A 23,773-nucleotide genomic window follows, 5' to 3' on the forward strand; every position below is an offset into this window, starting at 1 on the left:
ACCTGGTTTTCAGTGGTTATGAGACATAAGGGCCTCAATCTTAGAAATAACATATGATACAATGTGGTAGAATTTCATATAAAGCTGAGTTCAAGTCAGTGTTTATACACAACTTTAAAACAAAAATTTGTTTCCAACTCAATGTGAGGTAAGGAGGACTGGAAATCCCCCAGCAACAGCATAATCCCTTACCCTTCTGTATGGAAAGTTCATTCCTTCTTCAAGACAAGAAGATTACCACATGAGCCTGGAAATTGCCAGAATAGAATTCCCAACTCATGTGTTTTGTGAAATGATAACCCAGAAGTTCTTAAAAAAAAGAAAAAAAAAAAACCAAAAAAAAAAACCAAAAAAAACCCAAAAAAAAACCAAAAAAACAAAAAAAACCCAAAAACCTGTAAAGGTAAGTATCTGTCCTATGTCCCCTTTTTTTCAAGTAATATTTTCATTACTTCAGGGCAGAAAATCAACAGTTTTCTCCTGCTAGCATTAACAGCTTTTATATATAGACGATAGATAGATAGATAGATAGATAGATAGATAGATAGATAGATAGATAGATAGAGATACACACACACACTTATGTGAATTTACTCACCATTTTCTCCCTTGTACCTGTCCTGCCCCTTAAGGTATTGAGGTATTTGGGATACAAAACCAAGCTATCTCTTTGAGTTTCTGCTGTGAACTTGTACCAGGCTGAATTTTTTTCTTTTAAAGCCAGTTTAATTTGAATTGATTTTCCTTCTTAATTTTTAAAATTCAAACTAAAAAAAGCACACGTCCTTTAGCACACTTTATTCCACAGGTGATTTAAAAAAAAAAAAAAAAGAAACAAAACCAAGACAACAAAAAACCCCACACCAACCCATGGTGTGACCTGTAGTTTCAGTTGCACCAAGGTGAAATTTCTGTGGCAAATATAATGAAAACGCAGATATATAGATCACATTTCTTACCATGTCCCCAGGCTTGACAGAAACTGCCACCACTGTTCCAGGCATGGGAGATCTCAAAATGCTGGAGGTGTCCTCTGCTGCTTTCTCTGGCATGTACTTGCTCAGCTCCGCAGCAACCTTCGTCAGTATTTGCAATTTGTACTAAAGAATAGGAAGAGGACTGGTTCAGAAAACTGTACCTTGGTGAATTCCAGTCAATAACCTGCATTATTTTATGGCATGTTTTTATGTAATACATTTGTTAGCTGTTCTTCACGGGAGTGTCTAAAAAACACTGTTTGAAAGCTTTATTCAGAGTTTCATTTTCAGGATGTAGAAAGAAAAATATGCAACCCCAGTCTGCAGCAAAGTGCACATAAAACCAAAGAATCAAGTACAGTAAGGAGATGTCAGAGTCATTTTAAAACTGGGGGTAGAGAGGGGAGATTCAAATTTTAAAACAAAAATGCCCTTATGCTTGCTGCACATTATCTTTGGTGGATAAGGAAAATCGAGGGATTTTTTTCCAGTGCAGTGATGAATTGGAAATTGAGCTTTTGGGAAAGTCTAACAGACTGTCAATGCCATGACTGATCTTAAACATTATGTTTACCTTTTAAGCATTTACCATGTACTTAATGTTTGAAGTTAGTAATTTGCTCAGATTTTGCAATTAAAGCCTATTAATTCCATTTCAATTCTGATTTTTCATGCATGAGCAGAACAATCAAACCTTGTTGTATTGAATATGCTTTATCTGCAATAAAACCCATTCAGCAGCCATTACATATCAGGAGAAAGTATTGTTTTCTCTAGTATGTTTTATATGGATTAAAATCAGAGGGGAATATGATGACCCTCAGGTGAGAGCATCCCTTTAAACGAAACCCTTCAGAAGGCATATAAATATTGCCTAAAGTGATTTCGGCCCCAGAGCTTTTAGTCTTTAAAACCTTGCCGTTACTTGGCGAGCTCCCTGCCCTCAGACAGACAGACGGACCGACGGACGGACGGACAGCATCCGAGAAAGAGCGCACGGAGCCAGTAGATGGCAGCAGGTCTCTGTGCGACACTCGCGCCTCGCCAGGGCACACCGAGCGAAGGCCAGCACCGCACTTCATCAATAATTTAAACAAAGGTTTTAATAATAAGCATCCGACGGACGGCATTTACAATTCAAATGCGTATTTTGCTGATGTAAAGTTCAACACCTTGCTTGGAACAGTATGTTTTCCTCCAAAACAATTAGCTATTGTTTTATTAACAATAAAATGTCTTTACTTTTCATTTTTACATGGACAGAAAAAATCCGATATCCTTCTGGTGAAGGTAAAGGGGGACTCTACCTTCTGCTTCCTACGGAAGCAGAACAAGGCATTTAGAAATACATGCAAAAGGTGATTAAGTCTGCAGTGACATCTTTAAAATGCAGCTTTCAAAGCTGAGTTAAAACAATGTAACAGAGGATTATCATCCTCAATGAATGGTGTGTGGGCACACAACACTTTGTGAGATGAACAGTGTAGCCAGTCACTCAGAAATACTCGCTTCTACCTGGAAACAGGCAGTTACATGAACCGATCCTGCCACCACAGCCCAGTAAGTGTAGTGAAACACCACAGCGATGCTCCCTGCAGCTGGAAGTAGCATCCCAAAATTTGAGGACCATTCCCAGCCATGTGCCTCGGTCTCAATTGCCGTGGCACAGGGAAACCAGCACCATTTTGTACGCAGAAAGCAGCTTTAACCCCAAGCCTCCCGCAGGCATCACCATGGCCATTGAGGCTGTGCCACTCAGGATTTCCACCCCAAAGCACAGCCAGCCCTCTCCCAGCTCAAGGCACCGCGTCCAGCCTGATCACGCCCTTTTACACGCTGATCACAGCCCTTTTCCAGGCTGATCACAGCCCTTTTCCAGGCTGATCACAGCCCTTTTCCAGGCTGATCCAGCCCTTTTCCAGGCCGATCACAGCCCTTTTCCATGCTGATCACAGCCCCTTTTCCAGGCTGATCCAGCCCTTTTCCAGGTGCACGTGTGCAAGCACACATGGACACACGCTCTGTGTGCAGGGACACGGCGGGCGATGCCCATAGGAGAATTGGTGACATAAGCTGCAAATAGAATTGCAGCAGTGTGACAAGTCAAATAATAACATCTTATGCATGTTTCTTTACTCTTGAGTGTCTGTTTTGCAATCAAGACATACAAGTGTCTGCCAGTTTCTGAAGGATATGATCCTTAAGTGAAATTACTGTGCAAATAAAAGCTTTTTACTCCTATTAAAATTCATCTGAGTCATAAGTGGCAAGGAAAAAAAGCTTGCAGAGTGTATTCTGCTGTCAATCTAATAAACATTCTGTGTAGAGGGACTATTTATCAAAGATAAATTGTACTTAAAAGTCCTTCATTAAATCTATGGGGGGGAATATAATTACAACAAATTGCACAGTTTCAGTATCCATGGTTGGTGTCTTCTTTGTACTCAAGAGTTTGAAAATATTTTTTTTTAAAAAAAGAAATAAAAAAAGGAAGAATGCAGAAATAAGTTATATTTGTGGACTGTATTTTTGCCTCTTGCAAGAGACTATTTTGATATGATTTCGAAGGATTAGGTTTAGATGCCATTTAGCTTTTTTAAGCTACATTAACACTCCTGAGCTGACCAATTTCAAAATTTAAACTTGAAGAGAAAGCCAGACCTTCTGCATTCATCTAGGTTACAGTATTTCACAGGGGTTGAAATACAGAATTCCCTATGCGCTTCACAACATTCAGCAGTGGGGGAAAAACACATTCCTCAGTATGCTGCACTTTAAAGCTCAGTCCTCCACACCAAGCTAAAATATCCCTACCAAACATTGTTTTTACTATCTTTATAATTTTCATATCTTTTAGATTCCTTTCTCTGCAGGACTCCTGCTTTGCTTGGAGTGAGATGTAAGAATCAGTACTCTCAAAGCTTTAAAACGCAGGTCTTTGTTATTGATGAGCTGTTCCTTTTCCTTTTGTATTTGTTTATTGTTCTTTAGTCTGTTTGGGGGATAAGCAAGTTACTGTAATCAAAAAGTAAAAAATAACAACAGTAAACTTCTGGGGAAAGGCCTTTTTTGGTACAGTTGGTTCACAAATGACCTTTCAGAATATAAAAAGACATAGCGCAAAGAAAGGTTCCTTCTCTAAAATTACCTTTGATGTATTTCTGCTGCTGGCTGGACCCCACTAAATACCTGCATAAATATCCCTTTGTGATGCTGCTCCTTATCCCTGGAGAGGAGTTGTGGAGTGGGGTGCAGGGTGCTGTTCACCCAACCCAGGTGCAGCTCAGTGAGAGCCACAGGACTCTCTGGAAGACCATGCCAAACAATGCCCACCGGTGGTGCCACAACAAAGACAATTAAGAAAATACCACATATTTTCATTACATGACGAACGCTGCTGCTATGCCTTTGATTTAGCGAGAACAATGCTGAACATAGGAAGCAGAAGTTTTGATATGCTGCTCACCAAGTACGGATGAGGTTCTGATTTTCTTCCTTTATGCTCAGGAGGAGGAGGAGATGGGAGAAAGAAGGGGGCGTAAATTGGGGAAGGTTGTTAAGTTTGGGTTATAAATAGAGACCAGGAGGTTTCCACTGGCCTAAACCAGAAGAAACATTTGTTGGAGTCATAAATAGATTGCAGGTGGACTCTGAGAGCAGGGAAATCTGCTAGCCATCAGATCTCTGCTGATGAGTACTTGTCACCAGCCACTGCTCCGCTCCGCAGGGTTTCAAAGCCCAATCCTGCCAGCCAAAGTAAAGTCAATAAAGCAGTACCAAAAGGAGCCATACAGCTTTTGATGGCACAAAACAGGTGTTTCTTTTCCACCAGACCATTGGAGTCCACAGTCAGTTGACAAAAATTATAGTAGGGAAAAGTAATGTTACTTAATAGTTTTCTAAGGGTAAGAGCATCCTGTCCAACATCTCCCACTAAATTGGATGTTTATGTAAAATGCAAAACTACCTCTTACAACCAAATCTCCCTAACAAAAATAAGAACACAAAAAGGTGCAGTAATAGCAGTACAGGGTGGAGACAGGGAAGAAACCAAATACAGTGAAAATTATACCTTGAGTTTTGTGGATTGTTTTCTGTCAGCACATTCCCTACTGAGCCCCGAAGTCAGTAGGCAAGTAGACTGCTACAAAAAAGATGGCCAGGGCATATATTGCCCCATCTGTGCTTAAAACAAGTTTGCACAGATATGGTTCTCTTACCATATACATCAGAATATTAGGCATTCTAATTCACTAAAATGTTCAAAATTCACTCTGTTACACTTCACATTAGTTTATTAAATACGACCTTCCCTGTACACTTGAAACTCCCCATGTCCCCAGAAGCTGTAAATGTTCAAACTCCATTGGAGATGTTATAGAGTAATCACTACCCATATGTTACTTACGTTAGTGTTTGGACTGCTGACCAGATGTGGATTTTCAGCATGCTTTACCTAAATGTTCAACCATGTTTTTCAAATGTCTGTCATTCCTGTGGTCAGAAGGGTGAAAATCTTACGTAGCTCAGATTTCAGTAGAGAAATTGTCTGCTCTGTGTCTTCATTATTTTCACTAGCCTCACAGTCTCTGGTTTGGAACCAGTGAAATGTATTAACTGTGGTCACATAATTTCCTTTCAGCATTCCTAATCCACGTCCTGCCTCAAGTCACTTCACTGTTGTCACCTGTGCTTTGACGTCATCAGTTCACTCGAGTGCATTATTCTGTATTCAGGGGAAGCAATCCTGAGCAATGTTCCAGTTCCAAACACAAAGAGCACGCTGCCTTTTTTATTAACCATTATACACGTCAACATCGTGACCATACCCTTGCTTAGATTTCCACCACAGCATCTAAGCAGGAAAATTATTTATTCCATATTACTGAAAATTATTTATTCCATATTACTCAACAATGTCAGACACCACCTTCTTTCAGAGTCAAGGACTCCTTACTGAACAAGGAGATAAAGGACATTTTGCGAATCACTTTTTTTTCCCCGAGCTCTGAGTTCTAGAGCTAATTTGCTTCCACGGGGTGGTGGTGAGGACTGGCATTAACACCTGCACAAAATAACGGCACTTTCAGTCTGATGGAGGAGCAAACACTCAAACTGCTACAGAGACAGCTAATGAAAAAAATAACAATAATAAAAATACCAAAACAGTCACAAAAACCATGAGCCTCTAGCAGCAGCAAAAGAGAAGAAAACCGAGAGGAGCCTCACCACCACGTAGTACACACTCCAGCAGCAGAAACTTAATTAGACTCGCAATTCAGCCGCACTTCCCACTTTCCATTCCTTGTGTGATACATAATTAACACTCTAGAGAAACCTACCAAGGGTTAAAGCCACGCAAAAAGCAGCTTCCCTCCGATGCATTCGGAGGCCGGGCGGGCAGAGCCGAGGGCGGCAGGGCCGGGAGCGGACGGACAGACAGACAGACAGACAGACGGGGAGCCGGCGATGTCCTCCCGCCCGGCCGGGAGCCGCAGCTGCCGCCGCCGGAGCAGCGCGGTCGCACAATGCTTTGACAACTCCATCAGCGCAGTCTCAAGGTAGCTGTCAATCAGGATGCATCATTTAATACAACAGCACACTAAGGATTTTCTCCTACAACCCACATGACAGCGTATCTACAGCTCTATTTATATCAGCGCCCAGTTGTGTTTACAATGCTGTTGTAATTAGAAAAGATGCAACAGGCAGCGATATTATTCAGATTCCCATTTTGCCGTGCTGCCGTGTAAAGTGCGATCTTGCTTCACAGAGTCATGCTAAATGACAAAAGCGCTATTTTCTTCAGTCTCTGTGCTCAGACAGCACTTCATTTGCAGCTATCTATAATTAGATTAATGGTGTAGTGCCGTACAAAGCAGGCCCACTTCACATCAGATAGCATATGAATTAGGATAAACACTTATTTCAATTCCAGGCAGAGAAAGCAGTGACTGGGGTATTTAGCATACCCTTTATGGTGGAATGAGATGTTAATTGTGTACCATTACCTCTAAACTGCTTGCTTGTTGTATAAATCACTGTGCTAATTGATGCAGAGATAGAAACGTAGCCACAGGCAAGAAAGCAACGGAATGAGAGCTGAAGATGGTGGATGAAGGATTATCGGGTAAAACCATATGGAGATGAGATTCCTTTGAAACCTGCCCACAAGCAGTACTACTATGAACTACAGGGGGAAAAGTGCTGCACGGGTGCCTAAGGAAAACAAATATATTTATTATTATTATTATTATATAGTTTGCATCATTGTCTCTGAACAGAATCTTAGAAGCGAATCCAAGCTAAGCAGAAAACTGAAGAATAAATGTGTGTAATGAACTTCAACACATGTTTCCAAAGGACAAGTAGCAGGCTGAGCCTGGCCTGGGAACAGGCACCACACTGCCCGAATTTGGGGAGCTTGAGTTAATAAGTAACACTTGCAAACTATGTAAAGCAGATGTTCCCCTGGCCCAGCCAAGGACTAGAAATGCAGGCTCTGCAAACAGAAAATGTTTGTGCAAAAATAAAATGTAATAAAATAAATAAATAAATAAATAAATAGAAAAACCAACCAAGACATTCAAGTGGCTACTGATAAGCTAAATGTCCTCCTAAGGATAAGGAGGAAGAAGGGAAGCAGCTTTTCAGGCGTGTAGTAAAAATTATTCATATTCTGGCCCGTGCATATGCAGACAAGAAAACTCATATAAACTCCCCTCTGTGTACTGCACAAACAAGAGGAGAATCTCTCAGAAGTAACAAGTAGCTGTGTCAGCACCAGGACTATCAAGGCCTGTTTTTTCTCAGATGGGGTTTGTAGTTGTTTGCCATGTCAAACACCATTACAGCCCTGGGGGTACTCCCAGCTGCACTGCCCAGTCTGCATTCTCTCATCTTAAAAAACTCGACTTTAACCAAAGCCTCTGACCACACTCCCCACCACACAGAGTTACAGCTTCCTCCTCCACCTGGACACATTTTATTCAAGAAACAGGTTGAACCATAATGATTTTTGGATTCTTCCTTCTCTGATATGCTTGGCTGAAGTCCATCAGCTGAGTCAAAGGTACTGCAAAGCCAGAGAACAAACACACACATGGAGTCTTAGCACGCCTGCCTCAGCCTTAGTTTCCTAAAAATAGCATTAAAAAAGGAACATGAGCTACAATACCACCTTGAACACAACATTCAAGGACAAGCCAACTTGGTAATGTGCTCACCTTTGAGCCACTGCTTATTCCCCCACAGACACTGCAAATCTGTTTGGCATCATTTCTATTCTGCAAAAGAGTGGCTCCAGTATACGTGCTGCAGTCAATGCCACTACACTCTAAACCTAAACCCCCCTTCCCCCTCTGCCTTCCAAATTATTGTATGCACTTTTTTCAAGTTTCTTGTTCGGAAAACTTAGTTGAACTTGTACACAGCTAAGACTTAGCTTCATACTTTGATCACTAAAAAAATGCCAGCAACTAAAATACTACACAAATGTCCTGCTCTAAGAAAATGTATTTCCTTCTCTTGCAACAACCTGAGAGCAAGTGCTGACTTTCAGCCACAAGCTCTAAGATCTCAGTACAGTGAAATAAACTTCCAAAAAGTACAAGATATCTTCCCCTTGAGTGTTCAATCCCCTCTACTCCAGTGTTTGATATTGCCTTAGCTTGAAAGAGCAAAGAGAATGCATTATGTCTGCTAGACACCTCACTCTCCTAAGGTTCATTAAAAAGAGTGTGATGCTAGATTTTCCAACCTTGTTTTTAATTTTCTTTTGGAACTACTTGTTTTTTCGACTCATGGCACCTAATTATTACTTGGGGTGAGAGGGTTTAAAGTGTTAATTATTACTTGGGGTGGGAGTGTTGCAGCAGTGTCCATTGATCTCAGATCCCAAAAAAATACACATAACAGATAGATATGTAGATGTGTATCCATGTATATAAAGGGAGGGCTTAGGGGTGGACAGTTACCCATTATAAACAAGCAGGACTAATGTACAAATTACTGCTTGCAAAAATTAAGTGAATAGCAGAGGGGAATCATGTACTGGTTGATGAAATGCTTCAGTTACTCCAAGGGGAATCTTTAGATTATTTCCAACACAATAAACCAAACAGGAGTAAGTAGAGTGATGGTAAAAATATTTTGACAATAGAGTTCCACAGTTTTAAATATTGGTCATCAGATATACTAATCTGAGGATATCCTCCTTTATCACTAAAGCTTTCAGCCTTAAGGAAACACTAGCTATATCTGCACAAGCAAAGGGACCTAAGAAATAGAAACAAATGGTAGTAGAAAAATGCCCCTGTGTTGACTAGTTTGAAATAACACCTCCCAAGTGTGCAGCTGGTTGACGCAAATGGAAATGCATTGAGGAAAAGAGCTGTGAAGCTGTGTAACACTCCTGTTCCTAATCATTAATCACTTTTTTTAGGCCATTTAAACTAGCCCATTAGAGCCTGCAGCAAAATGCCAACACTCCCATCACTTGCATGTCAGCAGTGCTGGTGTTAACAGGAGAAAATATATGGTTTCTGTGACTGTGCCCCAGTTCTACAGCATTTGCTACTTTTAATTGAAAGAGGCAGTTAAACACAAGGTAAATCATTCAGTTAGCTAAGCTGTTTAATAACACATAATTGATAACGTCAATGTGCTACAGTGACATAATGCATCACTTTCATCACCCTTATGCTTCAAATACAGTCAACTCATACTTCAAACATTTACTTTAAATCTGCTATTTAATGACAAAGCCGGGGAGAACTGCCCTGAGAAGCACCTGTGGAACATGGGTAAAACACACAACACTGCCTCTACTCATCTGCAGGCTGGTTAGAAACGAGTTTCTGCCAAAGCACTTGCAACGTTGTGAAAATGGCTTGGTTACATTATTACTGACTTGCTTTTTGTCTCAAACACCACTAGTTCCTACTGTAATAATTTCCATTTCTCTGACAAAAATCTGTTGAAAAAAAGCATGACAATATCTGCACAAGAAAAAGAGCTACTCGTTTTCTGAAATGTGTCCCAGTCCTGCAGGCTTTTGCCTAACTTTTCACACATAACCAGGCCAACAGCAGCCATCAGGGCTTCTTTTTAGTATAAGACAGATCACATGCTTAAATGTTTACAAAATCATATCCCCTAAGCATGGAATATGATCTAGAGTAGGAAAAAATATATCTTGTAGCTATGTACAGACAGTGTGGTTAAACATGACTAACCCTATTATATAATACTGAGGTTTTTAACATGTATTAATTTAAAAATAAATTTTATTTCTACAAGTATTTAAAATGGGCAAGAACATTTGACCTGTTTATTTTATATGACAATAAAATTGTAACTACTGACAAGAACCATACAATTGGTTCTGCATTGTGTAGTAGAGAACACACAGACGGCTGCAAAATGGGATGGCGTTTTGGTTTCATTTTTTTAAAAAATACACCCCCTAGAAAACCCCATAAACAAACAAAGCATAAATACCCCAAAGCAAACAAACAAAAAAACCAAGCAAACCATTTAAGTGCCCACTATTACACGATGCATGCAGGAAAAGGTGAGGGGCAGACCCAGTGGTAGCAGGCAAGATAAAAGTGTGCTGATAGTCTGAATCTCCATGTAACTACACCTATCACAGTTACCTGCATGGAACTATAATATTTGCTTGCTGTGAGATTTCAGCTGTACCACAGCCAGCGTGGCTGGAAAGGCTCAGTATTGTGAAAATGAAAACATGCTGCCTCATAAGTAGCCACTTGTCCTGCTCCTGTTCTTACCCATGGAAAGCAGCTGTAGAGGCAATATCATCACCTACAACTACATCTTGAAATATTTCAGAGAGAAGTTTGGTTCATCTGTCCTGGAGTTCACTGTCTGAGGAGTTACACAGATGTCCCCAACTAATAAAGGCTGCCAGGAGCTGCACTGGCCACAGGTGACTACCAACTCAGTTGTATGTCTTGACACAGTAACTTGTTGGAGTAAGGGATTTCACAACAATAAAAAACAAGTCCATTGATAATAAATGGCTCAAGGCTCACAAAAGCAACCTGTAGAGTCTGGTTTGACTAGAAACCAAGGTAATTACTTATAAAAAGGGAAAAGCCAAAGATGTGTAAAACTGAAGTTACCAATTACATAGCAAACCAAAACCTGTAGGATTATTTACTACTTTGCACCCTGATTCCTTTTGGTTACCTACGAATTTGTAACCTATTCAGTAAGTTTAGTATGGAAGTAACTTTTGAAAAGTACTATCTGATTTGGGACATAACATATCCTCACTAGGAAAAAAAAAACCAACCTATTGAGTAAAATTCATTTACAGAAAGGTCAAGCAGGCACCAATGTTTTTCCCCCTCTGTGTGGCCAGGATATAATAAATGTTTGACTCCTCTTCCCTTCAAGCTCAGCGCTACCTTTGGCACTCACTTAAATGGAGGGAAAAGCAGAGCAGAAAGAGGTCCTTCATTCATTATGAGGATACCTACAACCACAGAGAACATTTAGATAGACCTTAATTCCCACTGACTGCAAAAATGGCTTTAGTCTGTGCATTTCGTAGGGAGAAAACTGCAGAGCAAACTGCATTCTTTCACAGCTTACTAAGTTTTCTAATGGCTGGGCAAGCACTAGTTAGAGCTTGGTCTGTTAATTTGCCTTGGAACACTTCCAAATACTACTTGGTAAGCCACAGCATCTTTCTGTTCTGTTTTGTACAGCAGGTAGCACAATGACATCTACAACTGGAGAAAAATATGTGTAGGAGGCCAGGGCCTTTTTACAGACATTTGATTCAGTATATTTTAATCCTCTCTGGATTGAAATACAGACTTGGGAAAGTTTAAATATGAAGCCCCCTGGGCAAGTCCAGATACAATTGTAAGGCTGTTGCAACCTCAAAATTCCAAGCAGGAGTCTAGATGGTCATGAGGGGAAGCTGTGAGAAAAGAGTACATGTGTGAGAACTCAAGTCATCCAAGATGGTGCAGTTTTACATAAGTGGTGTGATAATCTCTTCCATATGTCTTCCTGACTCTCTTCTCACACCATGGCAATTACACAGCCTGACTACTGATTTAGGGGGTTTAGTACCATTACTGGCCAGGTTAGAGATACAGAGACTTTAAATCCTGGATGTGATCTTGTTCTGGATTTGTTTTTGTCAGTATTCCCACTAATTTCATGCAGTATCACCCAAGAAACTTTAGTTAGAAATTTGAATTCAGTAAGAACTAAATGAATTACTACACTGCACATAAATAAGAACATATCTGCCTGGAAAAAAATTGTTTGAAAAATTAATCCCTCATTCTTACTGTCTTCTTCAGGAGGGGGCTGCTGAAAAACCACTTAATTATGCTCTACTTTTTCATTCCACCATTTTAAAAAATACATTTTTATTTCAGATGCAATAAAATAAAAGAGTGACAGTAAGACTATGAAAATCCACCCAGAATCTATACATTTTATTATAGGCAATAAAATGGGGTTTAGTTATGGTTTTTAAATTATACAGGATACTAAATCATCATGAAAGTCTCAGCCATAGCACAGCATTGGTGTGATACCTGTTTCCTACCATTAAATTTCCAATGATTGTTTCATGGCCTTAGGAAGGATACATACATTAGCAATAGATGCACATTCTCTAACCTTTGTCATTTAGAAATACATGCTATTGCATCCATGATTACTGGCAGAACTGTTCATGTAGGAATTAAAATGCTCTTTTATGTCACAGACTAGTGCTTTTGTAATTCAAACCTTCCATGACAATATTTGCTACTATCTAAGGGCCAGGTTCAAAAATACTTACATACCTAAAGTAGGACACTTAAGCAAAATTGAAACACCTAAATCCAATCTGGCAATACAAATCCCTGATCATGTTTCACTTTGCAGTGAAGTTACTTGTATTCTATCTTCCTTCCTGGTTCAAAATACACATTTGGAGCTTTGCTGCTGTACCTCCTCAGTACCACATAATACAGACACTTCCTTCTTCATGTCCAAATGTGCCACAAAAGTCAGGAGAACAGGGTCCAGTTCTACTCCAGGGGCCACTTCTACCTCCTAGCAGCCTTCCACTACATAAACAGGTCTACAAGAGAGTTGGAGAGGGACTTTTTACAAGGGCCTCTAGTGACATGAGAAAGGAGGATTGATGGCTTTAAACTGAAAGAGGGTAAATTTAAATAAGGTATTAGGAAGAAATTCTTTACTGTGAGGTTGGTGGGACACTGGAACAAGCTGCTCAGAAAGGTTGCAGATGCCCCATCCCTGGCAGTGTTCCAGGCCAGGCTAGACAGGACATTGAGCATTGTGGTCTAGGGGAAAGTGTCCCTGCCCACAGCAGGAGGATTGGAATGAGATGCTGTTTAAGGTTCCTTCCAACTCAAACTATTACATGATTCTATGATTAAACAACTTATGACTGAGCTGTCTTAGCCCAAACCCTTAAAACACTCCCGTAAGAAGTGAGTCCTGGGACTCCTTTATCAGTGAGCAGCAACATTGTCCAGTGGACTTGGGACTGGAGATGAAGTGATGAACAATGCTGTGTGCAATACCCTGACATGGAGAACTCCCCACTGAGGGTGGCAGAGCACTGGGACAGGCTGCCCAGGGGGTGTGGGGTCTCCCTCTCTGGAGACATTGCAAACCCCCCTGGACACAGCCCTGTGTCACCTGCCACATGTGACCCTGACTTGTCAGGGGGGTTGGATCAAATGATCTCCAGAGGTCCCATCCAACCCTAAGGATTCTGTGATCCTGTGAAATATGCTTGACAGGGCAGTAAAAGGCAATCACCCAAACTACCATCGGACTAGAGCACCTCAGTTAATAACTCATAGCTGCTCCCACCAAAGTTATTATTGTGTGAGCTTTGGCCATTACTCCATAATTGATTTAATTTCTGTCCTCACAGCAATATTATGAAATTTTTGGTTAAAGTGATTTAGTGTTTAATTTTTTAATTAAACCGAGTCTTTGTGAAGCATTCACAGACTGTACTGACCTCCATATTTCATCTCTGTTACTGACACAATTCTTTACACAACATGTGAAACTCTCTGACTATCCTCCTAATGAAAACAGTCAGAAAGAAAGCTAGGAATATTTCCTGAAATGCAAATCAAACTTAAAGATAACGGACTTTGAATAAGTATTTTATTGGTTCTCCACTTCACTGAGCAATCTATTTTTAAAATTGATTTATATTTGCAATTTATATTTATATTTGCATTGAAGTTGCCATTGTAGGATTTCTTTTAGAGATTCATTTTCATAGAATCAGAGAATGGTTTTGTTTAAAAGAGTCTTTAAAGATCATCTAGGTCCGGGCCCCTGCCACGGGCAGAGATTCCTCCCAACAGACCAGTGTGCTCAGATTTTACACATTCTGTCCTATCTTATTATGTATCTAAACTATATTTATTCCTCATACCAGCATTTTTCTGAGTGTAATCCAACAGAATGATTGCTCAGACACTTGGAGCTACCACTGGTTTACATCCAAAAGGTGTTTTCCAGGGTCACCAGGCTAATATCTCAGCTGGTTTAAAAGGTGAAATGCAACTTGCAGTGCACTTATTTCTATCACTAGAAAACTTTGTTGTGTTTTTTTAAACTGCCCTTCTTTGCTTAAAAAGAAAAACAACAAAAACACCACAAAAGCACTATTCACAAGACATTTGAACTCCTTCTTAAGTCTGTTGCTAATCAGTGAATTTCTCTGCTCTGGGAGAAGACTAGGAATGATCCACTAACCACAAGGTAAAAACCAGTTAAATGGAAAGAATTTTAGTGGCAATAATATAGGTAGGGTAACACATCCATAGTTAGATATCTATTTTCAACATACCAGTTCATCACACTTGGCATAAATAGCAACAGGAGTGAGTCTGTGTATCAATAATTATATAAACCTAGTCTGGGAACAGGAAAAGGAACTCAGAACAACAAAGAATGCTTCTGAGAAAGAGAAATTCCTGAGTATTGCTGTGTAGAGTAACGTGAGGATGAAGAGAAGGAAAGGGTTTTAGGACTAGAAATAATTAGCACTGGTTTTATCCATCACAATACTCTCACTACTCAGCACAATTTTAGGAAGAAACATGCAGGTTTATCTGGAAGTTTTAAAGCTTCCAGTTTGCCTGTCAAATCTGCAAAGAAATAGAACTGAGGACATTTCACAGTGAGATAAGATCAAAGTTTAACAGATCACTCTTCTGACATTATTCACTAATAAATTTTTTAAGTGAGACACATTGCAAAATTTTTTCTTTTCTTTAAATTTTAACTATATCCAACATGGCTGAAATTTGGCTGACAATGCAATACCGGTCTGGCTAATAAAGAGGTGCTTTCATCGGCAGATGAAAACTGCAACACACCAAGCAGAGTGGTGAAAGGGCAGTCAAGCAGCTCAGCACTCTATACTTCAAAATGGACTCAATAATTAAAATATTTACAAATTTGACTACAAGGTGCTCAGAGAAGACCACTGCTGCAGTGTAAGGCAGGCAACTTTGCATTCATGAGTGGAAAAACAGGACAAGGGAAGAACAAAACTAGTTATGTGGCTTAAAGGCTAAGGAACTCAGCTGGGAAGAGGAGAAAACTGCATTCTGCCCAGCTACCTGGTCTGACATGGGGAAATGGTTCTGAAAATGAGGATTAAAATTTGCTTTCCCCATAGAACATCTCAAGCACAGGCTTTCTCCCTCTATCTCTCTAAGACTTGGCAATTACAACATATTGCAGGCATGGAGCAAATTTTAATTCTGTCAATGGAACTTAGCACAGAACTCCCACCCCCAGTCTTGTAGGCAAGTGCTCTCAGCAGCAAGGGAAGCTGCAGAAAGTGTCCACTTCTACCTTTTACTGCTATGAATTTTCATCAGTGTAGCCACACCTGCTGGGCTTTGGGTTGAACTCAATTCTGCCCAACCATGCTAGATGTTTTCCAAAGACTGTTCTCTCAGGAGACTTGAGCTGCACTCAAGTACTTTATTTCAGCAGCACAGGGAGGATAAGTGATTTGATATCCAGTTCTGCAGAGCAGGGTTGGTGAGAAGACACAGGTACCTTTAGTTAGACAGCTGTGAAACCTATTTTAGGTGTCCTGAGGACACTCAGGAGGTTACTGTACCCTAAACCTCCTGGATCTCTTTCTTGGACTCAAGACACATAAACTGTACTTGAATTTTGCTGTAGGTGGCAAAATAGGCACCTGAACTGCTCTGAACCTTTAAGCTTGATGCTTAAAGGCATCTGTATACATGATACCGAGACACTGTTGTCAAAGAAGTGTATCACACTTTTTTTTGATTGATTTCTGTAACACTGATTAGTGACAATTATCTATCTACCTTCATGTCTCCATGGATTACTTTCTACAGACAAATTTCACTCATGATGAAATTGTATCCACCAATTACAGTCATGTGTCTCAGAGCCTCCATCCCTTTTTCATATACAGACAACTTTTCTTATTCCTCCAGTTCTTTTGACTTACTATGTTTCCAAACATGGAATTCTAGATACTTGTTCAAACAGCTAGAGCTTGGTTGTAAGTTTTTGTTACTAAATATCTGAAACAAGACAAGGCAGAATTCTCAGTGTCTCCTGCTCTCTTCATATGCTATGTGATAATCAGTAACTTACTTGCTCATATATGAAAACTTCAAGATCCCAGTGCAGATTATGAAGACAATGTTTGAGGTACATGATCAGTGACTAAGTCTCAGTTGTATGGTCACCTGTAATCCAAAAAGGGTTCTATGTTTCACAGTTTCAGTGCTCTAGCTGCTGCTGTTCAACAACAGTTTTCTGTAAGACAGTTCATTGCCATTATAAGGGAATAGATGCAAGAGCAATCCAAAGCCATCTTCATGGTTGACTCATGTTTGTGGTAGTTGAGCTTATTGTCCTTCCTTGCTATTCTTTCATGGAACCAATGACTTCAAATATGATCAATCAACACAACTCCCCTCTCCCCTTTCTGATTATTTGCTAATTTTGGAAGATAAGGACTTTTGACTGCAGAGTCCATAGTCACAATGACATTTGAAGCTTCAAAGTCTGCTGACCTACAGCATAACCAAGGTTTACTGCAGTCAGTTAAGACTGTAGTTCCACTTAAGGAGTGTCAGAGGACTTGGTACCAGTTGGGATCCTACCTTAAGATCGATTACAGGCATTGGATTTCTCTTTTCTCTTTAATACAAAACAAAACTAAAATGTCTCTGCTGCAGTTATGAAGGGGAAATCTTGCTAAAACTTGCAGCTGTAACTTGCCTCATGATATCATATTACATGATCTTCACTGTTTATATATTTGATAGAGCATAATTTAATGATTTCATAGAATCAAATTAATTTCTCCTATGCTGTATTCATTTTAAAATAGAATCAATATTATTTACCCTACCTGACAATAATGCCCCGTGTTTCACATACAATTGATTCAATACCAGCAGGTAGTTATCAATGAATGCACTTTGCTGTGGTAAATGAACACAATCAATACCCAGAAATGTGAGTTCTGGTGTGTGACTGAATTGTAACTGAAGTGAAAGCTGTCTTGTCTTTTTCTGCTTCTTTTAGGTTTCATATAAGGAGAATCTGGATTTAACAGGAAGCACCAGTACAGTAACAATCTGAAAAATTACCAGGCAACACCAGTGAACATCTAAGGTTATGCCACATGAGGTAGCCAACAGAAAAAAAGGAAACTTCAACAAAGAAATGTTAAAGATTCTCAGCATTTCTTGAAAAATATTTGTGTTTGAACTCTTGAGCATCATATGAGTATCATGTGAAAGACAACTCTATATTTTGAAGGGCACACTGCAAAAATTTCAATTTGTTTTGTTCAAAACAGAGTAAGAAAGAAATGTTTAGTTCTAGGGAGGGCATCCAAAGACAGCATTTTTCAATTAGAAAAGAATGTATGAATGTAATATCAGTTAATATAAGCTAAGATTCATTTTAAATTGTATTACATACATTGAGAACAAATCTCATGTCAATGAGAGTGACAAAACAAATCTGTTAACTTCAAAATCAACTAAAAATAGAGACTTTGGCAAAGTCATTTTGTTTACAGCTACTTAAAGTAAAATGTGAGGAAAGAAGATTTTAGAAGACATTAGAGATAAGGGTGGGATAAGCTCCCCTTTCAGTGGGAGCTGGTCTTCTGGTTGCTCTTTCTCCCTTACAGACCATATCTTTGAACTCCCACAATCTTTCAGCTTTTAATCTTTTTAAGGCATTCCCCATTTTTCCTAGAGTAACTCAGCCTGGCTTGCACCACTGTGAAGTCGTGATGCAGCAGTCATTTTCCCAGCTACCAAGGTATCACTTCTTTCTAGCCACTTCCTCAACCTTTATACATACTGAGCAATCCTGCTTTTTCTTATAGAAAATTCTAGGAAGTACATTGAAGAAAAGCTTAGTTCCACAGCACACTTCAGCACATGCTTTACTACCGATTTAATATTCAGAGAGTCTTTGTGTAAGAGCCAGGAAAACAAAACCACACATATGTTCTAAAACTTAAGTTGCCTTCCTTGAAAAAAACTGAATTCCTGAAAATCTAGAACAGCTCTTTTCCTTAAAACAAAACTGCTCATATATTACATCTATCATTGTTTTGCTATTTGCTTGCAAAAAATACAGCAAGCCAGTATGTGCAATCCATACTTGCTCCCTTTTACCTGTGTTTCATAAAAACATCCTTATGACAAACATAATCTCCCACAATTCTCACAAAAACAGAACAGAAATGCTATATCTAGCTTGGCAGAATAAATATAAAACTGAACTGCAATTAACAATATAAGCTTTACATTGTTTCCTTTGTAATATTAAACCACAAGCAGAAGAGAAATTTGCATAATTCACTTTCAGGTGCCCGTGATGATGAACAATACTCAATACAGCATATGTAAAATGCAGAGAGCCACTGCAACTGCTGGAGCCCACAAAACTGAAGGTTTGACAATGGGGGCAGAAAGGCAATTTGGTCTAGGAGTCAACAACCACCACCAAAGAATATTTTATCTTTGGTGGTTTTCCTTTTTGTTTCCATTCCTCCTAGCCTCATCTTCTCAAAGTTTGACTTTTATATTTGAAATATCAGTTATTAATTTGCTTCATAATTTCACTAATTTATTTAACATTCACATCAACAAAGTTACAGATGGGTGGGGGGGAACTAATTAAGCTTCTTTATCACATGCAGAACCATATTACCTGAACACACAAAGTGCAAACATCATCTGATTCATTCATATCTACATTAAACTGTTTCCTTTTTACCTAAATTCAATCTGAATAAACAACATTATTTATAACATAAGCATAGAAGCCCACAGTGTGTATGTATAAATTAAATTTATACATTTACATAAGTAAATGTAAGAATCTGTTTGTATTTCAAGGTTGTAAAACCTTTTATCTTACAGCTTCCACTGTTCCTCTTGCACAGGAAAGACTGTATTGAGCAGGAAGGGTTAAGTGGAAGGGAGTTTATTATGATCATCAACATGCAACATGGAACAAAACAAGGCTTTCTCTTGTTCTCATACATTTGAAAGGCATTCTGAAGGAAGTTTTGTTATTTAGTTAAGGTATTAGATAGTCCATCACACAGTAAAAAGAAATTCTGCCGGTAATGCTCCCAGTAAATTCCAGACTTGAAGAGAAACTTTCTGTAACATCTCAGCTTTAGGGGTGAAGTTCAAGTGTCATTGCTATTTGGGATGCTTCAAGGTATCCCTCTGGCTTCTGCATGTTGCTCTAGAAAACCACAGGGCGAAATCAGACTGTTCTTTTTTTCAGTTCTGAAAAATGCTGTCCCTTAGCCAGGAAACAGTAGCAAAATATCACAGGACAGAAAAACAGAACTACACTCTACTTGAAAAGAAAGCACAGGTATATGGCTCTTTTCATAGTGGGACATTTACAAAAGGCCCTTCTGTAAAAAAAAATAAAAATGAGGCAAGTCATACATTTGCTGGTGGATGGTTGAGAAGAAGTTTCATGTCTTATCTCCATGGCATTGTCTTCATAATCTGCACTGTGATCTTGAGTTTGCTTAAGACAAAAGACAAATAGCTTCTTAATTTTCTACAGGCAGTTTATCTAGATGAAGCCATTTCTGGACCTGGAGATGTGGAAAGGACCCAGGACTGTGGAGGCAGCAGATAAGGGTTCATCCACAAGGCACACACCAAAAACTTCAACTAAGTTTTTGAGTAAGAAAGAGCCTGCAGGAGTGGGCCAGGAACTTGGCAGAATATGAGCTCGTGCACAGGTGGTGAAGGAGAACAGGGCTGAAAGGGCCCCTGGTGATACAAGGCACAATCCTTGAACTTTCTGGCAGCTCTGGACACCACCACATCCTCTCCCTTCAAACTGCTGTCTGAAGTGCAGAGGATTTGTCCAAGTGACATACACAAGTGAACCCTATATGATTTCTGATTCATCATTTACTCACTGATCAACATGGATTACTAAAAAGGCAAGTTTGATCATTTTAATTTCCAGTTATTTTACCTGCTTTACTAATTACCATTATAGCACTGATTAGTCTGTAATAGTTATTCATTAGCTGTAAGTTGAACAAGGGCTGATTTGAAGCAATTACATTTACTCAACATGTCCTGATGACTAATTATTTCACAGTCATCAGGTGATGACAGACAATAATAAAGACCCAAAAGAATCGGGTGAAATTCTAAAACATCCTCAGAATCACTTCTATCTTCTGTGTGTGGATTATTTGATAAAACCCACTTTCCTCCAGATGGAGTAACTAAGTATGTTACTGCAGATCACACATGAACAGAAAAACAGACGTTGAGACTGCTCAGTGTTACACCTTACGTACTTGGTCTTGGAGAAAGGCTGTGGTTTGCCTGTCTGAAGCTCTTCTTACAGGTGATTATGGTATCTTGTTCCTGAAGAATTTGTTTGTCCTTACACTCAGAGCTCTCCTCCTTACCCCATCAATCCTTAGTGACAAAAACTTCTTCCTCACAAAAAACACATGAGGAGAGTATTTCTCGTTTCATTGGCTTGGAGTTGTCAGGGCTGGAAATACAGGATATTTCATAGGGAAGACATTGAAATCTGGGCCAGAGAATGTGTCTCTGAGACATCCCTGGACAAGTGCCTCATCCCCATGAGTCTTTAGAACAATGATAGCAACATACTAGTACTCCCTCAAATGATTTAAAACAACTCAGGATTAAAAACAGTGGAAGAAAACAGCAGCTTAGGTCATATGCCCAGAACTAGAAAGCCTAAGATGATGCTGATGATTATTATTATTAGGAAAACATCCAAGCCTTTTCCTTTAAACCTTGAGTCATTTCTTTACTTGATGAAACAAAAACACAAAGTACAACATTTAGCAGAAATGAAACAATACAGAAATACTGAAATGGATACAAAACATGTCCAAAAAAACTTCAAATAAGAATGGGTTTTGTTATAGCCAATCGTGACACTGAGAACAGATCAAATGACCTCCCAATATATCTTGTACTCTATGAAAGTTTAACAATGCTCAAAAAAAAAGTGTGTGATGGGGGCAGATGAAAGTGATGAACCTACTTTGGATGCCTTTCTTAGCAACTTCTATTTTTACATGATCTGACCTGTTGCCTTTGCTCATCACCCAAAATAATACCGAGACCCCTCCTCCCCTGCCGAAGTCACCCCACCAAGTTCCACAATGAGTTCCATTGATTTCCAAGACATATTGTCAACTACCTAATAATTTAACTGGTAGGCACAGCTCTTTCGGTTGAAGCTTCAGTTTCTCAAACAAAAGCTAACCACCTGAGACCACAGAGGACAGGATATGAGCTACTTATAGCAACACTGGACCAGTGAACAAGAATAGCAGGAAAGCTGCTTATTTTATTTTTTTTCTCCAGCAAAGCCCTTTGAAGTAAACTATTTATTAAACATTATAATACTCGAAACAAAAATCTTTGAAGGCAGGTTATCCTCCTCTGCACCATGTCCCGTTGTGAATGAATTGCTTCCTTTTCCTTTTTGGATTTTTTTCACTTGTGAAACTGACACTCAAATTGTTCTCTTAAGCTACTTGGGCAAGCCTTCCCCTTTGCCGAGAGGAAAAATCCATCCATCAACAACAGGATCATTAAAAATATTTATAACTCAAACTCCTTCAATATCACTGCACTGTAAGCAGCCACTCTGTTCATCAGGCAATGTTATATAAATACAATAAATAAGTTCCTTGTGCACAGAAAAACAGTATTGATTAATAAGTAATGATGCAAACAGATCATCTGAAACAGAAACAAGCTAACAGTAAGGCTTAATTTTTCACTTTTTTAATTAAAAAAGTAAATTCTCCCCATTAACCCTGTTACTGATGAATACATGCGTTTTTTCTTTGTTCTTCTGATTAAAACATTCATCTCTCTCCCTCTCTGCTGTTGAAAGAACTAATTTGTCTCTATAGCATCACTGTAGTATCACTGGAGTTTTCAAAATCAGACACAGAGAATTGCCTTTTCAAATATATGCATTTGGGCTGCAGAGACAGAACTGTCACACACTGTGCTGTATTTGCATCTTTGAAAATCTGGCACTGATGTGCAGTGAAGAAGAGGAGTGCTCTGAAACGACTGCTCAGAACTGTCTGAGCCTGAGAAATTCCCTGGCCAAAGCCTGGGAAATAATCAGAAGTGAACTGAAACTCCCAGTGGGTCACCATGCATGCCTGCATAGTAAAGATGTCACTGGCAAGCTGTAGAAAAAATGATATTAGAAAAGGATTTAAGAGTTCTCTACTGAGGGAAATATTTTACTTCAACTAAGAGACAGTGGAGAACTATCGAAACTCTGATTCCTGAAAGATGAAGAATTTGCAATTTCTACTAGTTTGCATGCACGCAAGAGGAATCTATCACATCTGAAAATGTAATCACAAAAATACAACACACGATTCCTGACTAATTTCTTACCTAAGGAGCAGACCCAGCCTTTCTTCATGCAAAACAAGCCACTTTTCTTTAAGTAGGCACATTTTCTCAATTTGTTCTGCCTTGTGATTTCAAATACAACCTGGCACACATATGAGCGATGATTCTTAGTACCAAACACTAAGAATATTGAATAATCTTCTTCTCCATCTCTTAGATATCAAATGTATCCATCTGACAATATATTTCTATTGCATATCATATTTTTGCATTTCACATAATCACAGAATATTCTGAGTTGGAAGGAGCTTATAGGGATCATTAAGTCCAACACTCACATGGTGACTGAACCTACGACTTTGGTGTTATTAGCACCATGCTTTAACCAACTTCCCCATCCAGAAACACCTATAAAGAATTTTTAAAGCATATATAAGAACTTTCAGTGGGTTTTTTTAGCGTCCAGTGAAATACTTTCTTGTCTATAGAAGTGGTCTAGATGCCTCCCACTTGAAGTCTGCCACCACTAATCAGCCTTAATTTATCTGTGCTGCATATAAATAATTTGTATTCCCACCATCCTAAACTGAAATTTGGTGGACTTATTCAATGCCGCAGTCCTGACTTTTGAAGAATAAAGAATCCATTCTTTAATAATTTTTCTTACCACTGGGAGATGTCAACTTGCCTTTAGCCATGTTACTGCCTCTACCACAAGGACATAGCAGCAAGAAGATGGAAAAATGACACAGACTTGTAAAATTTGTACCTGTGGCAACCACTGAAGTACTGGAGAACTCG

General features: G+C 39.2%; 1 protein-coding gene across 1 annotated transcript in view; it reads right to left on the bottom strand.

The window, feature by feature from the left end:
• The window catches only part of PCCA (propionyl-CoA carboxylase subunit alpha), a 272,561-nt gene that overhangs the window by 15,216 nt on the left and 233,572 nt on the right, over positions 1–23,773 (bottom strand). The window contains exon 22 of the mRNA XM_071430901.1: positions 960–1,100. Within this exon, the coding sequence (XP_071287002.1) occupies positions 960–1,100 (141 nt within the window). The remainder of the gene's footprint in view (positions 1–959; positions 1,101–23,773) is intronic.

Source organism: Agelaius tricolor, unplaced genomic scaffold (genome assembly GCF_023055355.1).
Source record: "Agelaius tricolor isolate 1412-34295 unplaced genomic scaffold, bAgeTri1.0.p SCAF_7, whole genome shotgun sequence".
Classification (NCBI taxonomy): Eukaryota; Metazoa; Chordata; class Aves; order Passeriformes; family Icteridae; genus Agelaius; species Agelaius tricolor.